The sequence below is a fragment of the Corythoichthys intestinalis genome, chromosome 3 (assembly GCF_030265065.1).
Source record: "Corythoichthys intestinalis isolate RoL2023-P3 chromosome 3, ASM3026506v1, whole genome shotgun sequence".
NCBI classification, from domain to species: Eukaryota; Metazoa; Chordata; class Actinopteri; order Syngnathiformes; family Syngnathidae; genus Corythoichthys; species Corythoichthys intestinalis.
This window is the reverse complement of record NC_080397.1, coordinates 47,178,422-47,200,187: the sequence shown is the minus strand read 5'-3', so window position 1 is coordinate 47,200,187 and position 21,766 is coordinate 47,178,422. Positions and strand designations below refer to the sequence as shown.

Here is a 21,766-nt window from a genome sequence, read left to right as displayed (position 1 = left end):
TGAAGTGATAAACCAGTGTGTGGTTTTAGCCATTTTAAGTGGGATTTAATGTGGGGATGTCCTAATTTATTCCTCAACAGAAATTGCATTCATTTTAAATTACATTTTATAGAAAGTTATTAATTTTTTTTTTTTTCCAGTTTCGTTTAGTTCTATTACTTGAATCTGTCAAGATTGTTAAAATTGAAATTAAATATCCATATGACCAAATATGTTAGAGAACACACAGGCTTCCATAGGGTGGGAGGGTCACGCCATCGAGTGAAAGCAAGGCCAATGTTTATTCTTGAGTGTCCTTTTCTCCTTTTTTTCCCCCTTCTCAGACAAAACATTTTGTCTCTTTTGTTGCTCTGCCATCTTTGCAGATTTCGCCCAAAAGCGTTAGCATCAACCTCTGCCTTTATGATGAATGGGAAAAGTGACGTATGCCGTAAAGCAGTCAACACATTTGTAGTTCTTTTTTTGTGTTGCAGTGTTCCTGCCACCCTCCTCAAAGTTAATTAGTGCCGGTAAAAGTGATACAGACCCCCTCAAGACATAAAAGAGGTGTCATTCAACTAGTTGTCAGTTGAATATCACAAATGTTATGAAAACACTTTATGAAGGTTGAAACGTTACCTAGTGTTGCTTTAACAATGGGGAGATAAAATGTTCACTTGGAAGTTATGTTTAATTTCAATGTGGTTGCTGTCTCTGTTTTGACCTCCAAATAAAAACCTATAAGAAAAAAAATATATACTTATGAACTTCATGAAAATTTCGTCTGTTTTCCAATGACTTCAACAATTATTTGGCCAATGATATATTGAATAACTGTAGAGGTGAGTAGAGTAGCCAAAACTTTTACTCAAGTAAGAGTAGCATTGCTTCAATATATTATTACTCGAGTAAAAGTAGTCATCCAAAAAATGTACTCAAGTACAAGCAAAAAAGAATCCAGTGAAAAGAATACTCAAGTAATGAGTAACATTTTTGACAAAGTTTTTTTTTAACCATGGTATTTTTTCCCCTCAGCACAAACTTATCTATATGAACTGTTGTGATAATAATACTGTACAATAAAGAGAAAAAAATCATTAAAGAAAAAAAACAAAAAAAACAGCAACGAAGCATTCGTCCAAATAGCATGAGTGCCCTGCCCTCTAGTGGAAAAAAATAGTACTTACAATGAAAAAAAAAAATTGGTGGATTTAGTTGATAAAATCATTTTAACAATTTGCACTTTTTATTAAATAAATTTTACTACAAGCAGTAAAATTTACCTAATGAAAGTGAAATCTATTACAAGCAGTAAAATTTACTTAATAAAAGTAAGTGCAAATTGTTTCAATGATTTTATCAAGTAAATCCACCAAATATTTTCTTCAGTGTAGTGAGAGTAGTGAATACTGTAGTTCCTTCATTGTTACTATTATGAAATTAAAAGGATCATATCTCCGTTTTTTTCGTGGTCAATCGGTGACAAATAAAAACTGGGAGTTTTAAATCCGCGATTTTGATTCATGTTGAGGGCAGCGTTCTATGTCAAATACTTCATTTGTCTCGGTGCTCTGAAGACGCGTGATTGAATAGGCTTGCAGGATCATAGAATGGCAAGCTTGCGACTGATTGGTGTAATGGAGTCATGAGATTAATGTTGCGACATCTCATTGGTGAAATTAGTAGCGCTACTCTTGGCAAAAGCATCGCTAGCAAAAAAAAAAAAAAAAAAAAAAAAAATAGATGTAACATCATAAGCGGATTTTAAGGGGGGGGGCTAGGCCCCTCCTGGTGGCCGAAAAATGTCATTGCATGTAATTGACTTTCCTATACATATAAAAGTTGTAAAGCAATAAAAGTGCTACAAAATGAAATATTTTTACAATGGGTCAAAATTATTTTTCGAACAGATCATGTGACTAGCACCTTAGACGGTCATTTGCTTTGCATTGAATTAAAAAAAAAAAAAAAATAGGGGAGGGCAATTTTATATTTCAAATGAGTTTTTTCTTGGATTGAAAACACTTTTTTGGATTGAAACATCTCTTTTGGGGATTGAATGATTTAGACACATATGTCCTACCCATAATATGGCCGAAACACAAAAAGGATTGCTTCAATCAAAGAAAACTTTTTCGATAAAAAATTAAGTGTTCAAATTTATCAATCTCAAATATTTTTTCGCATTCAAAAACTTTTTCTATGATCTGAATTTTTTTTTTTGAAAATATATTTTTTGAAACAACTTATTTTTTGATTGAATAATAGACAAAAATGTCCTAGCCAAAATGTGGCCGAAACACAAATCATCATTACTTCAATCAAAAAAGTTGCGTCAATAAAAAATAAATAAATAAATAAATAAAAAAATAGATTTCACATGCATTTTTTTTCTGTGACTTTTTTTGGAATATATTTTGATTGAAGTAACTTTTGATTGAATACTAAAGACACAAATCTACCTCCATATCGCTCCGCCCAGTGGGTACAATTTTTGACTGGGGTAACTACATTAGCATGACACCGGTGGGCGTACCACATTCAATGGATGACGATCTTGGCGAAAAGTATTGCCTAAGCCGCCTGATTTAGAATTCCCCTCAAGAATGATGCCCCAAAAGTAAAACTCCGCCTATGTGTAACATGTAGAATAAAGAGGAAAAATCTAACGATTATTGTGTACCCCAAAGTAGCAGAGTGAGAGTAACATTTTTTCTTCACAAATCTACTCAAGTTAAAGTAAGGCTTCGTAAAAACTACTGTTAAGACGTAGTTTTCTCAAAAAGTTACTCAAGTACATGTAACGCGTTACGAGACACCTGTGTAGAGGTTAGCAGGAGTGTGCAAATGATGAAATCAATATCCTGTCATTCATTTGTACACATTAAAAAAACAGGATGGTTCTTTTATTTTTTAAATTGAGCTCAAAATCTGCCAATACAGTCATATCAAGACAATTCAATTGTTTAAAGGCACAACTTTGATCAGATAAAAACACTGATCATATTTACAGCAAATGTTTGGACACAGTACATACTGTTCATTTGTGCTCCCTACCAGTCAAAACATCCACCCTAGAATTCGATAAATCCTCGTTAATTCGCAAGCCCTTGTACTTTCTCTGATTCTACATGTATAAAATAAGAAATGTCTAACAAATCTAGTCAAATATGAGAAAGAAAACAAGACTAGCTTTGACATGCTTGCTGTAATATTCAAATAAAATAAGGAAGGGCTGTATGAGCATGTAAATAACAAACTGGAGGAATGTTTTCTTGTAATTACTGAAACATTATCACTAGTTACGATAACATGGCAGCTGCTGGGTCCTGATGTTCTTAAATGTCTATCTCCAAGAATTGAGGTGTGTTGCCAAATCCAAAAACATTCATTAGAATCCCAGCTGCAATTGGCTAGCAAAAAGATGGCAGTACACACAGCCCTGCTGCTGTAGCCTGAGTTCAAGACAGGACCATGACCATATTTACAATAAATTTGCCCTCTTGACACACAGAGGTAATAGTTGTTGACCCCTGGGGGAGGAAAAAAAAAGTACCAAAAATGAGGAAACACAAAATCATCTAGAGTTCCGCAAATGATCGGCACCATAAAAATGACCTAAAAAAAAAAAAAATCTAATTTAACTACAACTGAGTTATTTAAATAGTATTTTCACTATTTTGCGGTTTACTGGAAGCCCTATATTGTATCTTTTATTTTCTTATCTTCAATCGTGGGGGAAAAATGGTAAAATAACAACAAATAAAAAGGATTCTTAAGTGAAAAAGACTCTTCACAATCACCCATCAATGTATTGCATTGCCGAGAAGTCGTCAAGCACTTCAACAGTCATTAGGTTCAACTGAAAATCCGTGGCATGGTTTCCAATGCCAATATTTTTGAAAAATGTTTCACTTTCATTGCCTTATATCGTTATAAGTGAATTAAACATATAAGAATTGGATGTTTTTGTTCAGTCAAAACAGTAAGACAATGAATACATAAAAACAACATTAACATATTTTTTTAAAGCGGCTCATTTCTACTTCCAAATTTTCTTAGTTCAATTTTAAAGTGAACACAAAACATTTAAAAAAAGAAAAAAAAAAGTTCCCGGAAATAACACATTAAGAACACAATGCTAATTTATAACCGAAAACCAAAAAGGACGAAAATAAAGGAGAAGAGGCTCAGAAAGTAGTGAAAGACAGCAGAAAGAGTACAATCCAAATGCTTGGCTGAGAGGAATGACAAGAAGGCACACACTGTTGAGACCGAAAGTCGCAGAGGTAGCATAGGCCAAGAAGAGAGTGAGTGGTGGAAAAGAAACTGTTGAACAGCATAAAAGAAGGAGAGAAGAGTGTGATGCCATGTCTATCTGTCCTTGGAACCAAGCTTCTCGATCAAATCCTGCAGCGGGGCGAGCTCTCGCCGGTCGATAAGGTTGAATTCCTGCAGGTAACAAAGATTTTTTTGGTACGCATACATTTTGAAACCATCCATTTTAGACATTTAGACAAGGAGTGGATTTACTCAACCTGGACAAAGAAAATGAAGTGCTTGAAGGAGGTGTTGAGATGGGCCTCCTCCTGCAGCTGCATCACAGAGTCAAAATGCTGATGGTAGATGTGTGCGTAAACTCTGAACAGGCGCTTCAGGATGGTTTTGGCCACAGACATGAAGTTCTTGGGAAATGGAACCCCTGGGCCAAAGAAAACCAACATTTATTAACCACACTGCTTTCTGTAATTATTAGGGCTGTCAAAATTATCGCGTTAACGGGCGGTAATTAATTATTTAAATTAATCACGTTAAAATATTTGACACATTTAACGCACATGCCCCGCTCAAACAACAAGAATGACAGCACAGTGTAATGTCCACTTGTTGTGTTTTTGGGTGTTTTGTCGCCCTCTGCTGGCGCATGGGTGCGACTGATTTTATGGGTTTCAGCACCATGAGCTTTGTGTAATTATTGACATCAACAATGGCGAGCTACTACTTTGTTTTTTGATCGAAAATTTTACAAATTAAAACGAAAACATTAAGAGGGGTTTCATATAACATTTCTATAACTTGTACCAACATTTATCTTTTAAGAACTACAAGTCTTTCTCTCCATGGATCGCTTTTAAAGAATATTAATAATGTTAATGCCATCTTGTTGATTTATTGTTATAATAAACAAATACAGTACTTATGTACCGTATGTTGAATGTATATATCCGTCTTGTCTTATCTTTCCATTCCAACAATAATTTACAGAAAAATATGGCATATTTCATAGATGGTTTGAATTGCGATTAATTACGATTAATTAATTTTAAAGCTGTAATTTACTCGATTAAAAATTTTAATCGTTTGACAGCCCTAGTAATTATTCTTGGAGTTTTTGTTCCTTCTTTTAGTGCAGTTTTACTGGCTTTCGTTAGATGGCGCCAACTTCACAGACCTGATGGGCCTTGTACAACCCCTAGCAGAAAGTATGGAATCAACAGTCTTGGACGAGCACCAAATCAGACATTTTATTACATAGAACAAACTCAGATAAAAAGCTTGAAAAAAATAATGAATTAGTTCAAAATTGCAACTCCTTGGCATTCAGAAACACTAAGATAAATGAATAAAAAACATTGTGGTGGTAAGTAAATGTTACTTTCATAGAGCAAGTGCAGGGAAATAAATATAGAATCACTCCATTCTGAGGAAAATATAGGGAATCATTAGAAACAAACAAAGAAATAACAATCAAAACACATCTCTAGTATTTAGTTGCACCACCTCTGGCTTGTATGACAGCTTGCAGTCCATGAGGCATGGACTTGATGAGTGACAAACAGTATTCTTCATCAATTTGGTGCCAACTCTCTCATTGCAGTTGCCAGATAATCCTTGCAGGCCGGGGCCTTGCTGTGGACCATTTTTTTCAATTTCCACCACAGGATTTCAATAGGGTTGGGATCAGGGCTATTTGCAGGCCATGACATTGACTGAATGAGTCTTTCTCCAAGGAATGCTTTAACTGTTTTAGCTCTGTGGCATGATGCATTGTCATCTTGGAAAATGATTTCATCATCCCCAAACATATTTTCAATTGAAGGGGTAAGAAAGCTGTCTAAAATTTCAATGCAAACTTGTGCATTTATTGAAGATTTCACCACAGCCATCTCCCCAGTGCCTTTGCCTGACATGCAGCCCCACATCATCAATGACGGGTGGCCGTGGCGCAGTTGGTAGCTTGAGTTGTCCTGGGACCGAAGCGGTTCGATTCCCGGCTATGACTGCCCACTGTCGAAGTGCCCTTGGGCAAGTCACCCAACCCTAACTTGCCCCCAATGGGTTGGCATCGCAACAGCACCATTGGTGTGTAAATGTGTGCTAATGTAAAGCGCTTTGGGCATTGTAACAATGTATATATATATATATATATATATATATATATATATATATATATATATGCGCTATATATGTACTCTCCATCAAGGACTGAGGGAATTTTGATGTTTTCTTCAGGCAGTCATCTTTGTAAATCTCACTAGAATGGCACCACACAAAAGTTCCAGCATCATCACCTTGTCCATTGCCGATTCTTGACTCATCACTGAAAATAACCTTCATCCAGTCATTCACAGTCCATGATTGCCTCTCCATAGCCCATTGCAGTCTTGTTCTTTGCTGTTTAAGTGTCAATGATGGTTTCCCATTATCTTTCTTGTATGAAAATCCCATTTCCTTTAGGCGATTTTGCATAGTTCTGTCACATACCTTGACTCCAGCTTCCTCCGATTTCTTCATCATTTGCCCTTAGTTGTTTGCCATGACGTTTGGATGTCTTCCTCAGTCTACCAGTACACTTAACTTTAACAGCCTTGCCATGCTGTTTGTACTTGGTCCAGATTTTTGATACAGCTGACTGTGAACAGCCCACATCCTTGGCAACCATATGTGTAGCGTTACCTTCTTCAAGAAGTTTGATAATCCTATCCTTGGCCTCAAGAGACAGCTCTCTTGTTGAAGCCATGATTCTTGTAAATCAACCTGGTCCAAGAGCCCTCCAAGGTGTGATAACTGCACTGTTTTTAACTGCTGACTAACGAGCAGATCTAATCTGAGGCAGGGAAAGGAAATTGACTGAGTGTGTCTGTATTTTCTACTCAAAATGGAGTGATTCCATATATTTTTCCTTCAGAATGGAGTGATTTAAATTTATTTCCCAACATTGCTCTATAAAAGTAACATTTACTGGCCACTACAATGTTTTTTATTCATTTGTTTTAGGGTTTCTGAATGTCAAGGAGTTGCCCTTTTTAACTAATTCATTATTTTTTCAAGCTTTTTATCCGAGTTTGCTCTACATAATAAAATTTCTGAGTGTTCTTCCGAGACTGGTGATTCCATATTTTTTGCTATGGGTTGTAAATGGAGGTAGATCTGCGTATTTATTATTTAATCAAAAATAAAGTTGCTTCAATTGAGAATATATATTTTCAATAAAAACAAGTCACTCAAATAAAGAAAAATGTATTTGAATGCAAAAAGAAATTTGAAACAAAAAAAAAAAAAGCATTTGAACATGTTTTAAATGCTTTTTTTTTTTTAAATTCAAATGAAGTTTGAAACTTCAATCAAAAAAAAAAAATCAAAGAAAAATAGTTTTCAAATGCTTTTTTTTTAAAGTCTAAAATTAATTTTTGCATTCAAACACTTTTTTTTTTAATTCAAGTGACTTGTTTTTATTGAAAATACATATACTTGATTGAGGCAACTTTTTTTTCATTGAATAAGAAAGGCACACATCTAACTCCATACTTGTAGTGCCTTAACACATGACTTCATCAAACTTAAAATTAAAGTCACAAGATTGGTCACTTGTACTCTGAATCTGAAGATCTCCCCTTAGGCTGCACAATAGTCAATTGCTACATTCACAGAACAGACTTAACTTTGTTGTAATTACTAATATGTCGGTAAAAAAATAGTTTCTTAACTGTGTCGCAGTTTTAAACACAAAAAATTGTCACGTTTAAAACTTTTCCATAAAGCAAACATTGTTTTACTAACCTAATCAGACATATTTGACAGAAATATTGTGTCGTTCATCCGGAAAACAAACATATTCCTAGTAAAAACTTAAAATTTACCAATCTTGGAGGGAAAAAGTGTCTCGTCATCCAGCTGGTCTTGAACCCAAGTCATCAGATAATCTATGTATTTGGGTGCTGAGCATTTGATGGGCTTTTTAATATTGGTGCCATCAGCCCAGTGGTATTCATATCTGCAAGCAAAATTCAAATTAAACTCACTGTGATTAGAATAAGATATGGCAACAAATCATAACAGCTCCAAAAACTGTACATACTGGATCAAGTTATCATTTAGTTCATGATAACTTTGTTTGACAGGAGAGGAGCTAAAAATAAAAGAGCGGAAGTGGGAAATGCAGCACTATCTCTTCCGTACGTCTAAGTATCTGATATCTGCTCTGTGTGCAGGAAGTGAGACCCGGTTCCCTCCTCCTGTTTAAACACTGACCGTCACAGCAAGACGGGATAAAGGAAGTGCAAGATCTAGATTTGAGGAAAGAAAAGCAAGCCACATTTGGTACCATACCGGTTAATCCAAGTGATTTTAATGTTATTACCAAAGCGCATTTAAACTGGGATCATTTTAAATGTTAATACAACATACTAGGGCTGCAGCTATTGATTATTTAGGTAATCGATTAATCTAGCATTTAGTTTGAATAATCGAGTAATCAGATCACGGCCATTTAATGTGTTGAGGAATAAGTCTTAGGATATGTAAAACAAGTGTGTATGCTTGTAGTAACATTTATTTTGGCTTGCTAGGATTACACTCATACGAGCATGAAATGCACATACAAAATAAAATTCCTGAAATTTTTCTTCAAACTGCAGAATTGCACTTTCATTTTACAAGAGTAATAGATGAGAATCTAAATGCAACAAAAGAACAATTGCCTAACTGCAAAGCAAAAGTTCATTAGCTTAAATGCTGTAAAATGTTAACTTTTTTTTTTATTTTAACAATGCTTTAAACAAATCGTTCAAACACTATTCCACAAAAACTGCTAAATTTGTTTCTAAACTAAATAACGAATGCATAAACAAATATTAGCTAAAAAAAAACATACCTTATGTTGGTCTTAACAGAGAGCAGCTGGATTCAGCCAGATTAGATCAGTTATGGAATATTCTCTGTTACCACGAGAGGCCACGAGGTTTTTCCATCCAGATCAAAAAAACTAAATGCAACACTTTCAAATCAAAACTTTGCAACATCACCAATTCAACGAATCCTCAAAGCAGCAAAATTTGATTCGAAGCTTTTTTCTAATCGAATTACTCGAATTAGTCAATAAATCGTTGCATTAGTGCGGCAACGATTAATCGATTAACTCGATAAAGATTCAAATTAAATTTTGCTGATTCGAGTATTCTTTTAATTAAAGTTGTGTTGTAATGGTTTATTTTGAAAGTGTTTGCATTGAGTTTTATTGATTTGGGTAGATACACTGCCCTCTACTCTGCTTCATTTCATATGGCTGAATCCAGCTGCTCCATGTTAAGACCAACATAAGCCAACGTTTTGTTTGCGCTAATGTTTTTTTTTTGTTTTTTTTGTTTTTTTAAATGCACTGGTAATTTAGTTTTTGGTATGTTTAACCGTTTTTTGTGGGAATATGTGTCTGAACCATTTCTTAAGAGCATTATTAAAAAAAAAAATAAATATTGCTTTTTATAGCATTTAAGCTAGTGGACTTTTGCAATGTAATCTAGCCGATTGTTCTTTTGTTGTACATAGATCCTTATTTATTTATCCTTATTTTTTTTTTTTCATATTGTTTGAGGCTCAGCTCAGGTATTTTAATTTTTCGTGTTCCTTATCCGATTACTCGAACTGAGTACTTCATCGATTAATCGACTACTACAATAATCAATAGCTGCAGCCCTACGGTGCAGCACTAAAACATATATTTGAGGATTTTGATACACGCTGCAAACAGCAGTCAGCGTTTCGACCCGTTTAGTGCCTTAATAGTGTGATGTCAAATATAAGAAAACACACCACCCAGAGTAGCTTGTTCAAAGCAGGCAAGATTAAAAGTGGTTTTAAGTTAGTACTATAGATTTCACTCTATTATTTAATGTGCATGCCTTACCTGGGTCCAGCAGACATGACTGAACAGCTAGCCTCAGTACAGAACTCTGTAATGGTGCCGTAGAGCATGTTGATCTGGTTGAAGAAATCCACCGCTGTAAGATAAGCATATTAACAAATAAACAGTAGTTTAAGAGCAGCAATAAAAAGGGAAAAAAGGTCCGTTTCAACAATATTTACATATATACATCAGCAATTGCCTGGCAAGCGAGCCTGACATTCCGCATCTACACGATACATTGCAAGTGAGTCTGGTAGACCTGGGAAAAAATATTATCATGTGATATATCGCGATCTTTATGTCACGATCTGAGTATCGATATTTTAGATACTTCCATAATGCTGCATCAACGCAGTGCCGGCCACAAGCCAACAAACTAGAGATGTTCTGATCCAATCACTCTCCGTCCTGCTGCTTTTCTTGGTCCGTGCGCTCCAGATTGCTTGTTAAAGTTAACGATGAGTGACAGCTGTTGAGGCTTTGATGTTGCCAGAGAAGGCTGGGAGCGCTATACTTGAAAGATGCCGCGTAGTTGAGCTTGTTTAAACACGTGCGGTAGTGTGAGTGGCAATTCATTGTGTATGTGTAAGTGAGCAGATTTGAGTGGATTGACTCAATGAAGCATTTATTAAAGACAAGTAATTTTTCTACGTTATTCTTGTTCAAATATAATTCAGTGGGAGGGTAACATGTTTAAAACTATTTTTTTTCAGTAACGGATCGGGACACGGCATAAAACGTGAAATGTTTTAAATAAGCTTTTGTTCAATTTTTTACAGGAACAGTTGCTGCAATAATTAAGTAAAACACTTTTCTATGCAAAAAAAAAAAAAAAAAAGAAATGGCATCTAGTTTAAACGGAGACACATGCCTGTGTTTTTATTAATTTTAAAAGGTAATATGTTGCTGAAGTTGAAGTATCGGTATTGTTAAAAAAAAAAACGAATTCGTGGATGTGATTTTCATTTGATAAACACGTGTAAATGGTCGATAATTGTGGTTCCCAAAAACGCATGTGAAAATCACCGATATATGGCAGAAAAAACAGACAAGACTGAAAAAGCTGTTTCTGCTCTTGCACCCCTCTTTAAAATAAACTGCTGTAATTTAGACGAATTGAACTGTTGTGTTTGATAAACCAATATGTCTATATGCTGCCATTAGGGGTGTACCATCTTAGGCACCCCAAGATTCTGTTCGATTACGATTCAGGGTGCTACGATTCGATTATTAAACGATGATCAGGGTATTGACGATGATCGCGGTTATCGCAATTATCACGATTATGGATGCATCGTGCATTACTAATTAATACAGTAGCCAAACAAATTTATGTCCGTTATCTATTTAAAATATCCTAATGATTCAACAGGAACGATAGAAACATGCCCATACAACAATAGGCTGCCCTTAAGCTGCTTTTTAAATTTTTTTTACAAGAAAGTGCAAAAACATTTACCATTTTAAATGGAGTACTTATTTCTCTCAACAATAAAATCTCAAATAAAATTTACACAGGTGGAATGACGTCAACATTTTCTGGAAACAAAGTGTCTTTAGAAAGTCTTCTTTTAACCAATATACTTTGTTTTCACAGATTTCTGCACTATTACGTATGTTTGTAGTGTTACCGCTGTACTTAATCATTGTTTTACACGTTCTGCATATGAAACACAAGTTAGCGAATTAGCTAATTAGCTTAGCGCTCGGCGCTAACTATTAACATCTCAAAAACAACAATAAAGGCTAAACAGTACAAGAGGGTTTGCGTACTCACGTCTTATAGATGTACACGAGTCTGAGCAACACACTCAGGACATTTTTCAATTGAAATGCCTTAAAACTAATGCTGGACATCTGAAAGACAAGGAGCAACGAACTCTCTCTCTTCCCCTCTTGCTCTAAAAAATAACTTGCGCAGGCCGCGCTTTTGTGCCTGTCTGTCTCATACACAAATTTATTTTCATGTCTTTTAAAAAGGAGTAAATCTCTCATATCATAATGTGCGTGCGCCCGTTAACGGTGCCTGGGCGGCAGACGTGTCTTGAATTTCGTTCTGCTATGAGTCGCTGCCATAAAGGTATGAGAGAATCATCGTTTTTGAACCTTTATGAATCGTAATCGAATCATCACGTGTGGAATCGCGATGCATGTAATAATCGATTTTTTTGAACTCCTCTAGCTGCCATCAGGGGCGGACTGGTAATCTGTGGGTTATGGAGGATCACAGAACGGCCGGTGCCCTGGACGGCCGGCGGCCGCCATTCATTATACATCACTGTTTTTATCCCCCCTATCCTCTGATTAACTACAGTTCGCATCCAATCCGACAGGTGGCAGCAATGCGCCTGGCACTGCCAATCTGATAGAAGAACGAAGAAAGCACAGAGTAGCTTTCATTGGATCCTTGTGGAAGCAAAATAGCAACATGCGTCAATACGAATGGTGGTGGCAAAAAAAGAAAAGAGAAGGGTGGCGCTGAGAAGGTTAGGGAGAAAAAATTAAAGAAACTGGAGAGCGAAGCATTAAAATGTCATAAATTGACAAATATTTTCGCAAGCTGCAACGGCCACGTCGGGTAACAAGTCAACAGCCCAGCCCCCGGCGATGCTGAGTGTGGGAGCGGCAGCCGCTCTGACGTGCAACCGGTGCAGGGAGAGAGAAAAGAAGAGGGAGGGGGGTAACGATATGGAACTTCCCCACACAAACGCAGGGAAAGTAAGTAGTGATGAAGAGGGTTACTTGCTCAGTATACTGGCAGTTATCCACCAGGTAGCTACATTTTAAATGAAATAAATGACAATTAAAGGGTTAGTGCCAGCTAGCCCATGTACCCGTTTGCAATCGTGTCAAGTTACAGTATGCTAGTCCTACTAGCACTCTCCTAAGAAAAATATTTTAGCTGTAAAACAACGTATGCACACGCAGCAGCAATATTAATTCAGAAGAAATATAACAAAATATTAATAAACTTTACTTTAAAGTTTAGGTAGTTAAATTGATGTTATATATATTAATCATTTATATATCGTTTTGTTTTAAGGTTAATACTTTCCAATGAAGGTTATGTATACAGGATTTGTCTTGAAATGTTTATTGTATTTTCATTGAAATTTATTATTTGTATGGCAAGATTAATTATGGCAAGGCAAATTTATTTATATAGCACAATTCAACACAAGGCAATTCAAAGTGCTTTACATCACATGAAGACCATAAAAATCACATTTAAATCAACACAACAGGGGTCTCTAAACCGGTCCTCAAGGGACGCTGTGGGGCCTGGTTTTTGTTTCAACCGATCGAGTACCGACAGTTTAACCAAAGAAGTTTCTGCTAAAACAAGCAGCACCTGACTGCAATCAACTGATTACACTTGTAAGACACCAGATTGGTGGATACGTGTTGTCTTGTTTTGTTGGAATGAAATCCCTCGCCCGCTGCGGCCCTATGTGTAATAGTTTGGAGACCACTGAATTATGGCATAAACAATGAAGTCATTTTATAGACAGAGATATATAGAGATATATTATAATCAATTGGATACATAAAACTTGCTTTGAAAAATAAATTCTTTCATTTGTTTATTCAGGTTGATCATAGAGCTAGTACAGAAAATGAATCAAACTCCAGTTCAGCCTTGCAGTACTTTGAGCGCCTCAAGTCAGACAGTCACAGTCTAGACACATTTTCTTCATTTTTTCTCAAAGTGCACGAAATTGATGCATTTTACAATAAAATGTGTAAAAAAAAATAATTTTTTTTAAAATCCCCGGGGGGGCATGCCCCCGAACCCCCTAGGGGGTCGGTGTTTCCCTTCGTATAGCAATTCTTGTGGGCTGGGCTGAGTCAAAGTCCAGGGCTGCTTTTTAGTCCCAGTCCGCCCCTGGCTGCCATACCATTTTAATGGTGCATTAAGCCCCCGAACAATTTTTAATTTGTCCGTTTTACCCTGGAGACCCCTGTTTACAGAGACCGCGCAACCGCTTTTGTTTCAACCCAGCCATTAAAAAGGTAAGTAATTATATTTAGGGCCCGAGCACTAAGCGTGCGAAGGCCCTATTGTTTTGCAAAGGATTATTTATTTATTTATTTATTTCAGGGCAAATGAAAACGGCCAATTTGGAGGCCTGAACATGCACGAAGTCACCAAAATTTGCACATACGAGCGGAAAATTGTAAATTTCGATAATTTTGCAACGTTGCAAAAAAATTAACAAAATGGCTCAGTGGCGCCTCCTTGAAATTTTAAAATTGGCCTATAACATTAGGGTCTGTCAGCGTAGAGCAATGAAATTTGGGGAGTCTATACCTTGTCCAAAACTGCTCCAAAAAAGCATTTACACCCATATTCCAAACCCAACAGGAAATCGGTTATTTTGGATCGAATATGAAATTTTTATCGATTTACAGGGTGCACATTTGAGACCTTTTCGCCGAGGGAGTTAGTTGGATCATCTTCAAAATTGGTGAGACTGTTCAGGAGACATATGAGATCTCAAGTTTTTAAAATGGTGCGTTTTCATTCACGGGTCTGACCTGGGCGTGGTGCCAAAGTCGGCCATTTTTTCGGCAAAATGACAAATTCAGTAAATGACTAATAGTTCCTTGACACAACGTTCAATCTTTTTCATATCTGGCATATATGTGCGGTATCCCACCCTTAACACGAGTGCATTGAAATATTACCCATTAGGGTAATATTAGCGCCCCCTAGTGAGAACAGGAAATGCCTTTTTTTACGAGACAGGTTCCTCCTCCAAGGGAAAAAAATCTGTTGACCTCAAACCTGCATCAGGGGAGCCTTAAGAGCTGCGTTCAGGTGCCTGATGAAAAATATTGAGGTTTCGTTGAAGCGGAGGGGTCCAAACAGGAAGTGAAAATGACCGTCAACAATTTGTCTCGCAAAAAATTTTGAACAATCATAACTCAGCAGATATACAGCATATCTGCGCCAAACTTCCCGTGCTTGTTGAGAGTCATACCCTGAAGGGTATTGTAAGGGTAATTTGCATCAACTCTACAGTGCCAACTCGTGGCGACAGAAAGGAGTTTTAAAACAGGCCTTTCCTATTGGGTTTTTTCAATGTAGAGCAATGAAATTTGGGGAGTCCATACCTTATGCAAAACTGTTCCAAAAAGTCTCTTGCACCCATTTTCCAAATCCAACAGAAAATCGGGTATTTTGGACCGAATGTGAAATTTTTTATCCATTTGTAGTATAGTTTACATTTGGAGGCCTAAAAATGCACGAAAACTCACCAAATTTTGCACATACATGCGGCTTTGCGTGGATTTTGATAATCTTGCGACGTTACAAAAAAAATGTAACAAAATGGCTCAGTGGCGCCCCCTTGAATTTTTCAAAAAGGCGTTTCCTATTAGGTATTTTTAACGTAGAGCAACAGGAGAAGTGAAAATGACTGAAGCCATTTCGTCTCACCACAAGTTTTGAACAGTCACAACTTCTACAACATATCTGTGCCAAACATCTCGTGCTTGTTGAGTCATACTCTGAAGGGTCCTGTAGGGGTCATTTGCATCAACCCTACAGCGCCAACTAGTGGCAATAGAAAGTCACTCATTTTTCTAATATATGTCCAGTTCTTTTCAGGTTGGTCATTGTAGTTTCAAGACCTTTTGAAATACTTATTTTACGGCCCATGTCCACATGTCTCTGTCTGTTGCCGTGACGACCCTGTATTCGCTCCTTTTTTGTAGTACTCTCTCCAATAAGGGTTTTTATCTCTTAGGTGTGTGAATGTAAAGAGGCGACTTTCGAGCATGTTAGGTTCTAATGAGATGATTAGAGAGGAGGATCTGCCACCACCCTGACCTGCACACTGTCCGAGTTGCGTGACGTCCGAGTTGTGCTAGATTGCGAGGGCCCGTTCAGTCCTGCTTGCAGGCCTAATTATAATTTGAAATGTCTATCATTTTTAGCTTTGAATCATTGATGTCTAATATCTAGGTTAAAAAAAAACCTGAAAAATTATTCACTCGCATATTTTAAACTTTTAAACAAATTACGTCACAATGAAAAAAAATAGTATCTGCAAATAGGTCACGGATATCTCCCTCATAACTATAGTTAAAAAAATTTTTTTTTGTTACTGTCGCATTTACCCCGATATTTTAGATGATAAATAATCGATCCAAAAAAAGAAAAATTGAGAAAAAAAATGTTTAAAAGGGTAAATATTTAAAAAATAACACCTAAACCACTCCTTGATGTCTACGATTTCTGCATTGCGACCCTTGTTAAATTACCGTGTTTCACCCATAAAATTCCCAAAAAGTCCAGCTGTGGCCATTCACAGCTGTGTCTTGACACTCTGAGACGTGCTACACGGAGTTTTTGGATCAAAACAAGGTTATCTCGTTAAAATCACGGTGTCTTTAAGGTGTCTTTATGCTATCTCGTGCAATCACCTCGAGTTAAGGTTTAGGGGTTTAAAAAAATGTTTTTTTTTTTTAAATGGCCTCCTGTTCAAAATGTTTCTTCCCCCAGAAAATATAGATTTTAAGCTTACCAATGATGTATCACACATGCATACAGGACAATTTTGAAATGTGGCCAAATTCGGGGTCTCAGAGCGGAACTTCAAGTCACCTGAATGTTTTCCGCCATATTTTTGGATCCCAATATTACATGGAAACCAGATATTTATGGATCTGAAAAATGTGAATTGCAGATGTATTCGTGTTTATATTTTTTAGACAAATGTATCCACAAAATAGTCAGTCATTCTATTAAAAAGAGTAAAAAATTGTGCCTGTAAATACTGTTGTAGGCTCTGTTTGCATATGTTGCTGCTCCGTTTGTGTTAAAGTAGCACTTGTTTGAAGCTTTCGAATTCCAACAACGTAAATTCATTTCTATTAGGTCATCTGTGACGTTTTGCGTTGAAGTTATAGTACGATAATTCTCTTGATAAAGTGAGGTACACTCAATCACCCAAAATAATTTATTTTATTCATGGTGTAGCTTCTATTTCTATACTCACTGTTGACTGCGATCCACTCATTCAGATCTTCTCCCTCTGGCAGCATGACCGCCTGCCTCAGGTTCCCACTGCCCAGTGTAGCCTCAGCATGTTTCAGCAGTTCATACTGATGGGAGCCCTCTGGGATGTTCTTCTTGGGCTTGAAGGTCTTGGATGAGCGACTGCTACTGGAGAAAAACACAAGCAGAGCTGAACAGCTGTCTGATGCTATAGTATCGGATGTAATTAATGGTGACAGTGGCTGCATATTCAGGTGAGGTCTAAGTTAGGGTTTTATAAACATTCAGTATATCCTGTGTGTGATACGTATGATCATCACACAGGGATGTACTCAACCAGAATACATCCAGCCAAAACTGCAACACACAAAGAAAGCTATTAAACAAATCATGTCATTTTCACAGTCGACTGAACTCTGCGTCTCATAACTTTTTGCCTTGCCGTAAATCTCGCTACATTAATTAGGTCATGAGTTTCTCCCTCACTCCAAAAGTGTTTCATGTTGTTATTCGCCAATTATTATGCAACAACAGCTACTTTCGGTTGTGAAAAACCAAGTTTCCTTGGAGCATTCAGAGAACACATGATTTTTTTTCAAATAGGTTAATGTACATGTGCTAGATATTCAGGTTAACTTGGCAGTACTACCGTATTGGCCCGAGTATAAGACGGTGTTTTTTGCATTGAAATAAGACTGAAAAAGTGGGGGTCGTCTTATACTCGCAGTCTAGACATTATACCCATTCACGACGCTAGATGGCGCCAGATATCATTGAAGCGATGTTCTGTCATGACAGATCTCAGCTACTCTCAAGTTTAACCAGTTTGCATTGTTTTATTAATGTTTTTCCTTATTCAGATTTGTTTCAAGACTACAGTTAGTTAGACTTCACTTTGATGGTTAATGCAGTTATTGCAATTTTGTTGTTATATCACAATAGATTGGTTTATTCACATTTCGAAAACCAGAAGCCATTCATTTACGAATGTGATTGCACTTTAGTTTACATATTTAAATGTTCAGATATTAAGATTTGAATGAGGCAAAATAACATGCTTTTTCTCTCATATTGTTATACTCATTGGTTTCAGATGTACTGTAATTATTTTCTGTATAAAAATTAAATTGGTGTTCAAAAAGTCTTTTTTCAAACTTGAGTCTTGAAAAAGAGGGGGTTGTCTTATAATCAGGGCCGTCTTATAAATGGGCCAATACGCTAATTGCTTTGTTAGAAACCAGAACACGCGCATATTAGTATTTTAGTTAGTACACGGTCGTGACCGTGAGTAACCAGGTTACTGTCAATAACCTGACTATGAAAGGTTGTACGTCTCAAAATTTAGCATATGTTGAAAAGGTACTCTGAAGAAGCTACTAACCTAAACATCTGAATCAACGAATTAACTCAAAACCCCTGCGAAAGATTCCTGAGGCTTTTAAAAACTCCCAGCCTGGTTCATTACTCAAAACCGCAATCATGGGCAAGACTGCTGTCCAGAAGGCTATCATTGACACCATCAAGCAAGAAGCTAAGACACAGAAAGAAATTTCTGAGCGAATAGGCTGTTCCCAGAGTGCTGTATCAAGGCACCTCAGTGGGAAGTCTGTGGGAAGGAAAAAGTGTGGCAGGAAACGCTGCACAATCAGAAGAGGGGACCACGTCCCGAGAAAGATTGTGGAGAAGGGCCGATTCCAGACCTTGGGGGACCTGCAGAAACAGTGGACTGAGTCTGGAGTAGAAATGAAGAGATGGAGATTTCATTTTTCAGCACGACGTAGCACCTGCTCACAGTGCCAAAACCACTGGTAAATGGTTTACTGACCATGGCATTACTGTGCTCAATTGGCCTGCCAACTCTCCTGACCTGAACCCCATTGAGAATCTGTGGGATATTGTGAAGAGGAAGTTGAGAGACACAAGACCCTACACTGTGGATGAGCTTAAGGCCGCTATGGAAGCATCCTGGGCCTCCATACCACCTCAGCAGTGCCACAGGCTGATTGCCTCCATGCCACGCCGCATTGAAGCAGTCATTTCTGCAAAAGGATTCCCGACCAAGTATTGAGTGCATAGCTGATATAAATAATACGGCTGTCAAAATTATCGCGTTAACGGGTGTTAATTAATTTTTTAAATTAATCACGTTAAAATATTTGACGCAATTAACGCATGCACTGAATGAGCCGCTCTCGCATTGCCTCAAACAGATTTCAATGAGGCCGTTTATGGACATTAATAGTGAAGAGAATGCCACCGGCCGCTTGGGGGCAGCGCAGCGCCGTTCCATACTAATGTTATTCCTTCTAATAGTTGCAGAATTAGTAGTTGTGAGACGTTTATGCTGTTGCTTTGTGCTCCACACATATTTCGGTACGTATGCTTTCTTTTAGTGGCAATTATGTGTCTCTTGTTGTATTTTGGGTAAGATATGCACAGAGATATATCTGTTATAAAGGCGAGTGGACACAGGCGTTCTTTGGGCTGCGCCGTTTATTGGCATAAGCTTCTGCAACTCCTTCACAACAAACAGAAGTATCATTTAGTGAAAGCACAACAAAAATAATATTGCTATCTCTCAAAAAAAATAATGTTCACAAAAAGAAAAGCACTTCAGTCTGTAGTAATGAGGCCCTATTCTCACACAGCTAAACAACAATGCAAAGTGAACTGGCATTACTCAGAGTTTGGTCACTCAATTCTTATTATTGTTATTTTTACTCTTATTATTATTATAGTAATTCTACTTTTGATTGAAAATTGTACAAATTTTATTAAAACGAAAATATGAAGAGGGGTTTTAATATAAAATTACTATAACTTGTAACTATAACATTTATCTTTTATGAACTACAAGTCTTACTATCCGTGGATCACTTAAAAAGAAAGAATGCTAATAATGCTATTTGTGGATTTATTGTTATAATAAAAAAAAAAATACAGCACCTAGGTACAGTATGTTGTATGTATATATCCGTCTTGTGTGTTATCTTTCAATTCCAACAATTATTTACAGAAAAATATGGCATATTTTAGAGATGGTTTGAATTGCGATTAATTACGATTAATTAATTTTTAAGCTGTAATTAACTCGATTAAAAACTTTAACCGTTTGACAGCCCTAATAAATAATTGAAGGTTGACTTTTTTTGTATTAAAAACACTTTTCGGTATTGGTCGGATGAAATATGCTAATTTTTTTGAGATAGGGATTTTTGTTTTTTCTTTTCTTTTTTTTTTTTTGCCAAAATCATCACTATTAAAACAATAAAACGCTTGAACTACTTCAGTTGTGTGTAATGAATCTAAAATATATGAAAGTAATGTTTTTCAGTACATTACAGAAAATAATTAACTATCACAATATGCACATTTTTTAGAAGGACTATATACATAGGCAGAATTCTTGACCCAGCCATCAAATTATGATGAGAGAACAGTAATGGTAACTATTAAAGAGCTCTTTTTTGTTTACATGCGTCAATGTAAAAGCAAAACGAGCAAGCAAGCTGTATCACTGGAGCCAGTCAAAGTTACAGACAATTAAATATCTCCTTTTTTTGAGTAACAGAGCAAGGATTGCTGCCTACCAATAAAACTGAACATATGTATGGAGGAATATGTTGACAATACCATTTGGAGTCCACGTCAGACGAGCCACCCAACTTGAAGTTAGCTCGTCGTTCGAGCTAGCATGTAACTTATAATTAAATGCCAGTTGATTACATAGCTGAATAAGAACACACCACGCACGATATTCCGATGAACGATAATAACCAGTTACAACAATGCACTTGAAGTCGTAGTCGCAAGAGTGTCTTGCTTTTGAGTTACTTCCCCTAATAGAACTTTTCTAGCTAGCGTTCACCGCAAGCGCCGATGGCGAATTTCAATGATATCTTAGCAAATGTTTGTCAAGATGACTTACAATAGAAAGCTCATCTCGTCGAAGCGGTCGTCGGAGTGCCTCTTTGAAACCTCCGATGGCGATAGCTACTTTGACAAGGAACCGCTTCTCCGTCTTGAACGTGCTGTCTGCTAAGCTAACATGAACTGCGCCCACTGAGGCTCTTCCTCTGTCTGCTGTCCGTGGTGACTAAAGGAGGGCACACTGTCGCCCCCTGTTGCGTACACTGAGAACCGACTGACGTCTGATGACGTACGACATATGGAAACGTCATTTTCGTCATGTAAACAAATATGAATTTTAAGATTTTTAATTTAAGTTTTGAATATGGGAATGTAACAGAGCACATGATTGTTTTAGAGATCTGATTAGAGTTGGGTAGTAACGCGTTACATTTACTCTGTTGGATTTACTTGAGTAACTTTCAGAGAAAAATGTACTTTTTGGAGTACTTTTACTATGCAATACTTTTTACTTTTACTTGAGTAGATTTGTGAAGAAACGCTACTCTTACTCCGCTACTTTGGGGCTACACAAGAGTCGTTACGTTTTTCCTCTTTATTCTACATATTGACTTTTTGGCAGAGATGCCAATAGTGGCTGTCTCAGTTTCACCAATAAGACGTTGCAACATAAACAACATGACTCTATAATACCAATCTGGGGTAACAACTTTTTCTCCACAAGAGGG

The 21,766-nt window shown here is 36.8% G+C and overlaps 1 protein-coding gene across 2 annotated transcripts; it reads right to left on the bottom strand.

The window, feature by feature from the left end:
- Positions 1 to 2,845: 2,845 nt before the first annotated feature.
- On the bottom strand, positions 2,846 to 21,267 carry LOC130913804 (MOB kinase activator 1A). Of its 2 annotated transcripts, none has more exons than XM_057832675.1 (6): positions 21,097 to 21,267; positions 17,170 to 17,336; positions 10,163 to 10,256; positions 8,121 to 8,254; positions 4,518 to 4,681; positions 2,846 to 4,431 (listed from the first exon to the last, which is right to left on the bottom strand). In XM_057832675.1, the coding sequence occupies exons 1-6, from the start codon at positions 21,108 to 21,110 to the stop codon at positions 4,354 to 4,356; spliced, it is 651 nt and encodes a 216-aa protein (XP_057688658.1). In that variant the 5' UTR covers positions 21,111 to 21,267; the 3' UTR covers positions 2,846 to 4,353. The 2 variants fall into 2 exon arrangements, with proteins under 2 accessions (XP_057688658.1, XP_057688659.1); XM_057832676.1 differs by having other exon boundaries at positions 2,847 to 4,431; positions 17,170 to 17,333.
- Positions 21,268 to 21,766: the final 499 nt, after the last annotated feature.

What these genes read in the sequence shown, in the direction of transcription:
- LOC130913804 (XM_057832675.1), bottom strand. An exon ending in TGAGTGGATCGCAGTCAACA is followed by an intron (nt 10,257 to 17,169) that starts GTGAGTATAGAA and finishes CTTATCTTACAG; the next exon opens with CGGTGGATTTCTTCAACCAG. An exon ending in ACTTCATTTTCTTTGTCCAG is followed by an intron (nt 4,432 to 4,517) that starts GTTGAGTAAATC and finishes TGTTACCTGCAG; the next exon opens with GAATTCAACCTTATCGACCG.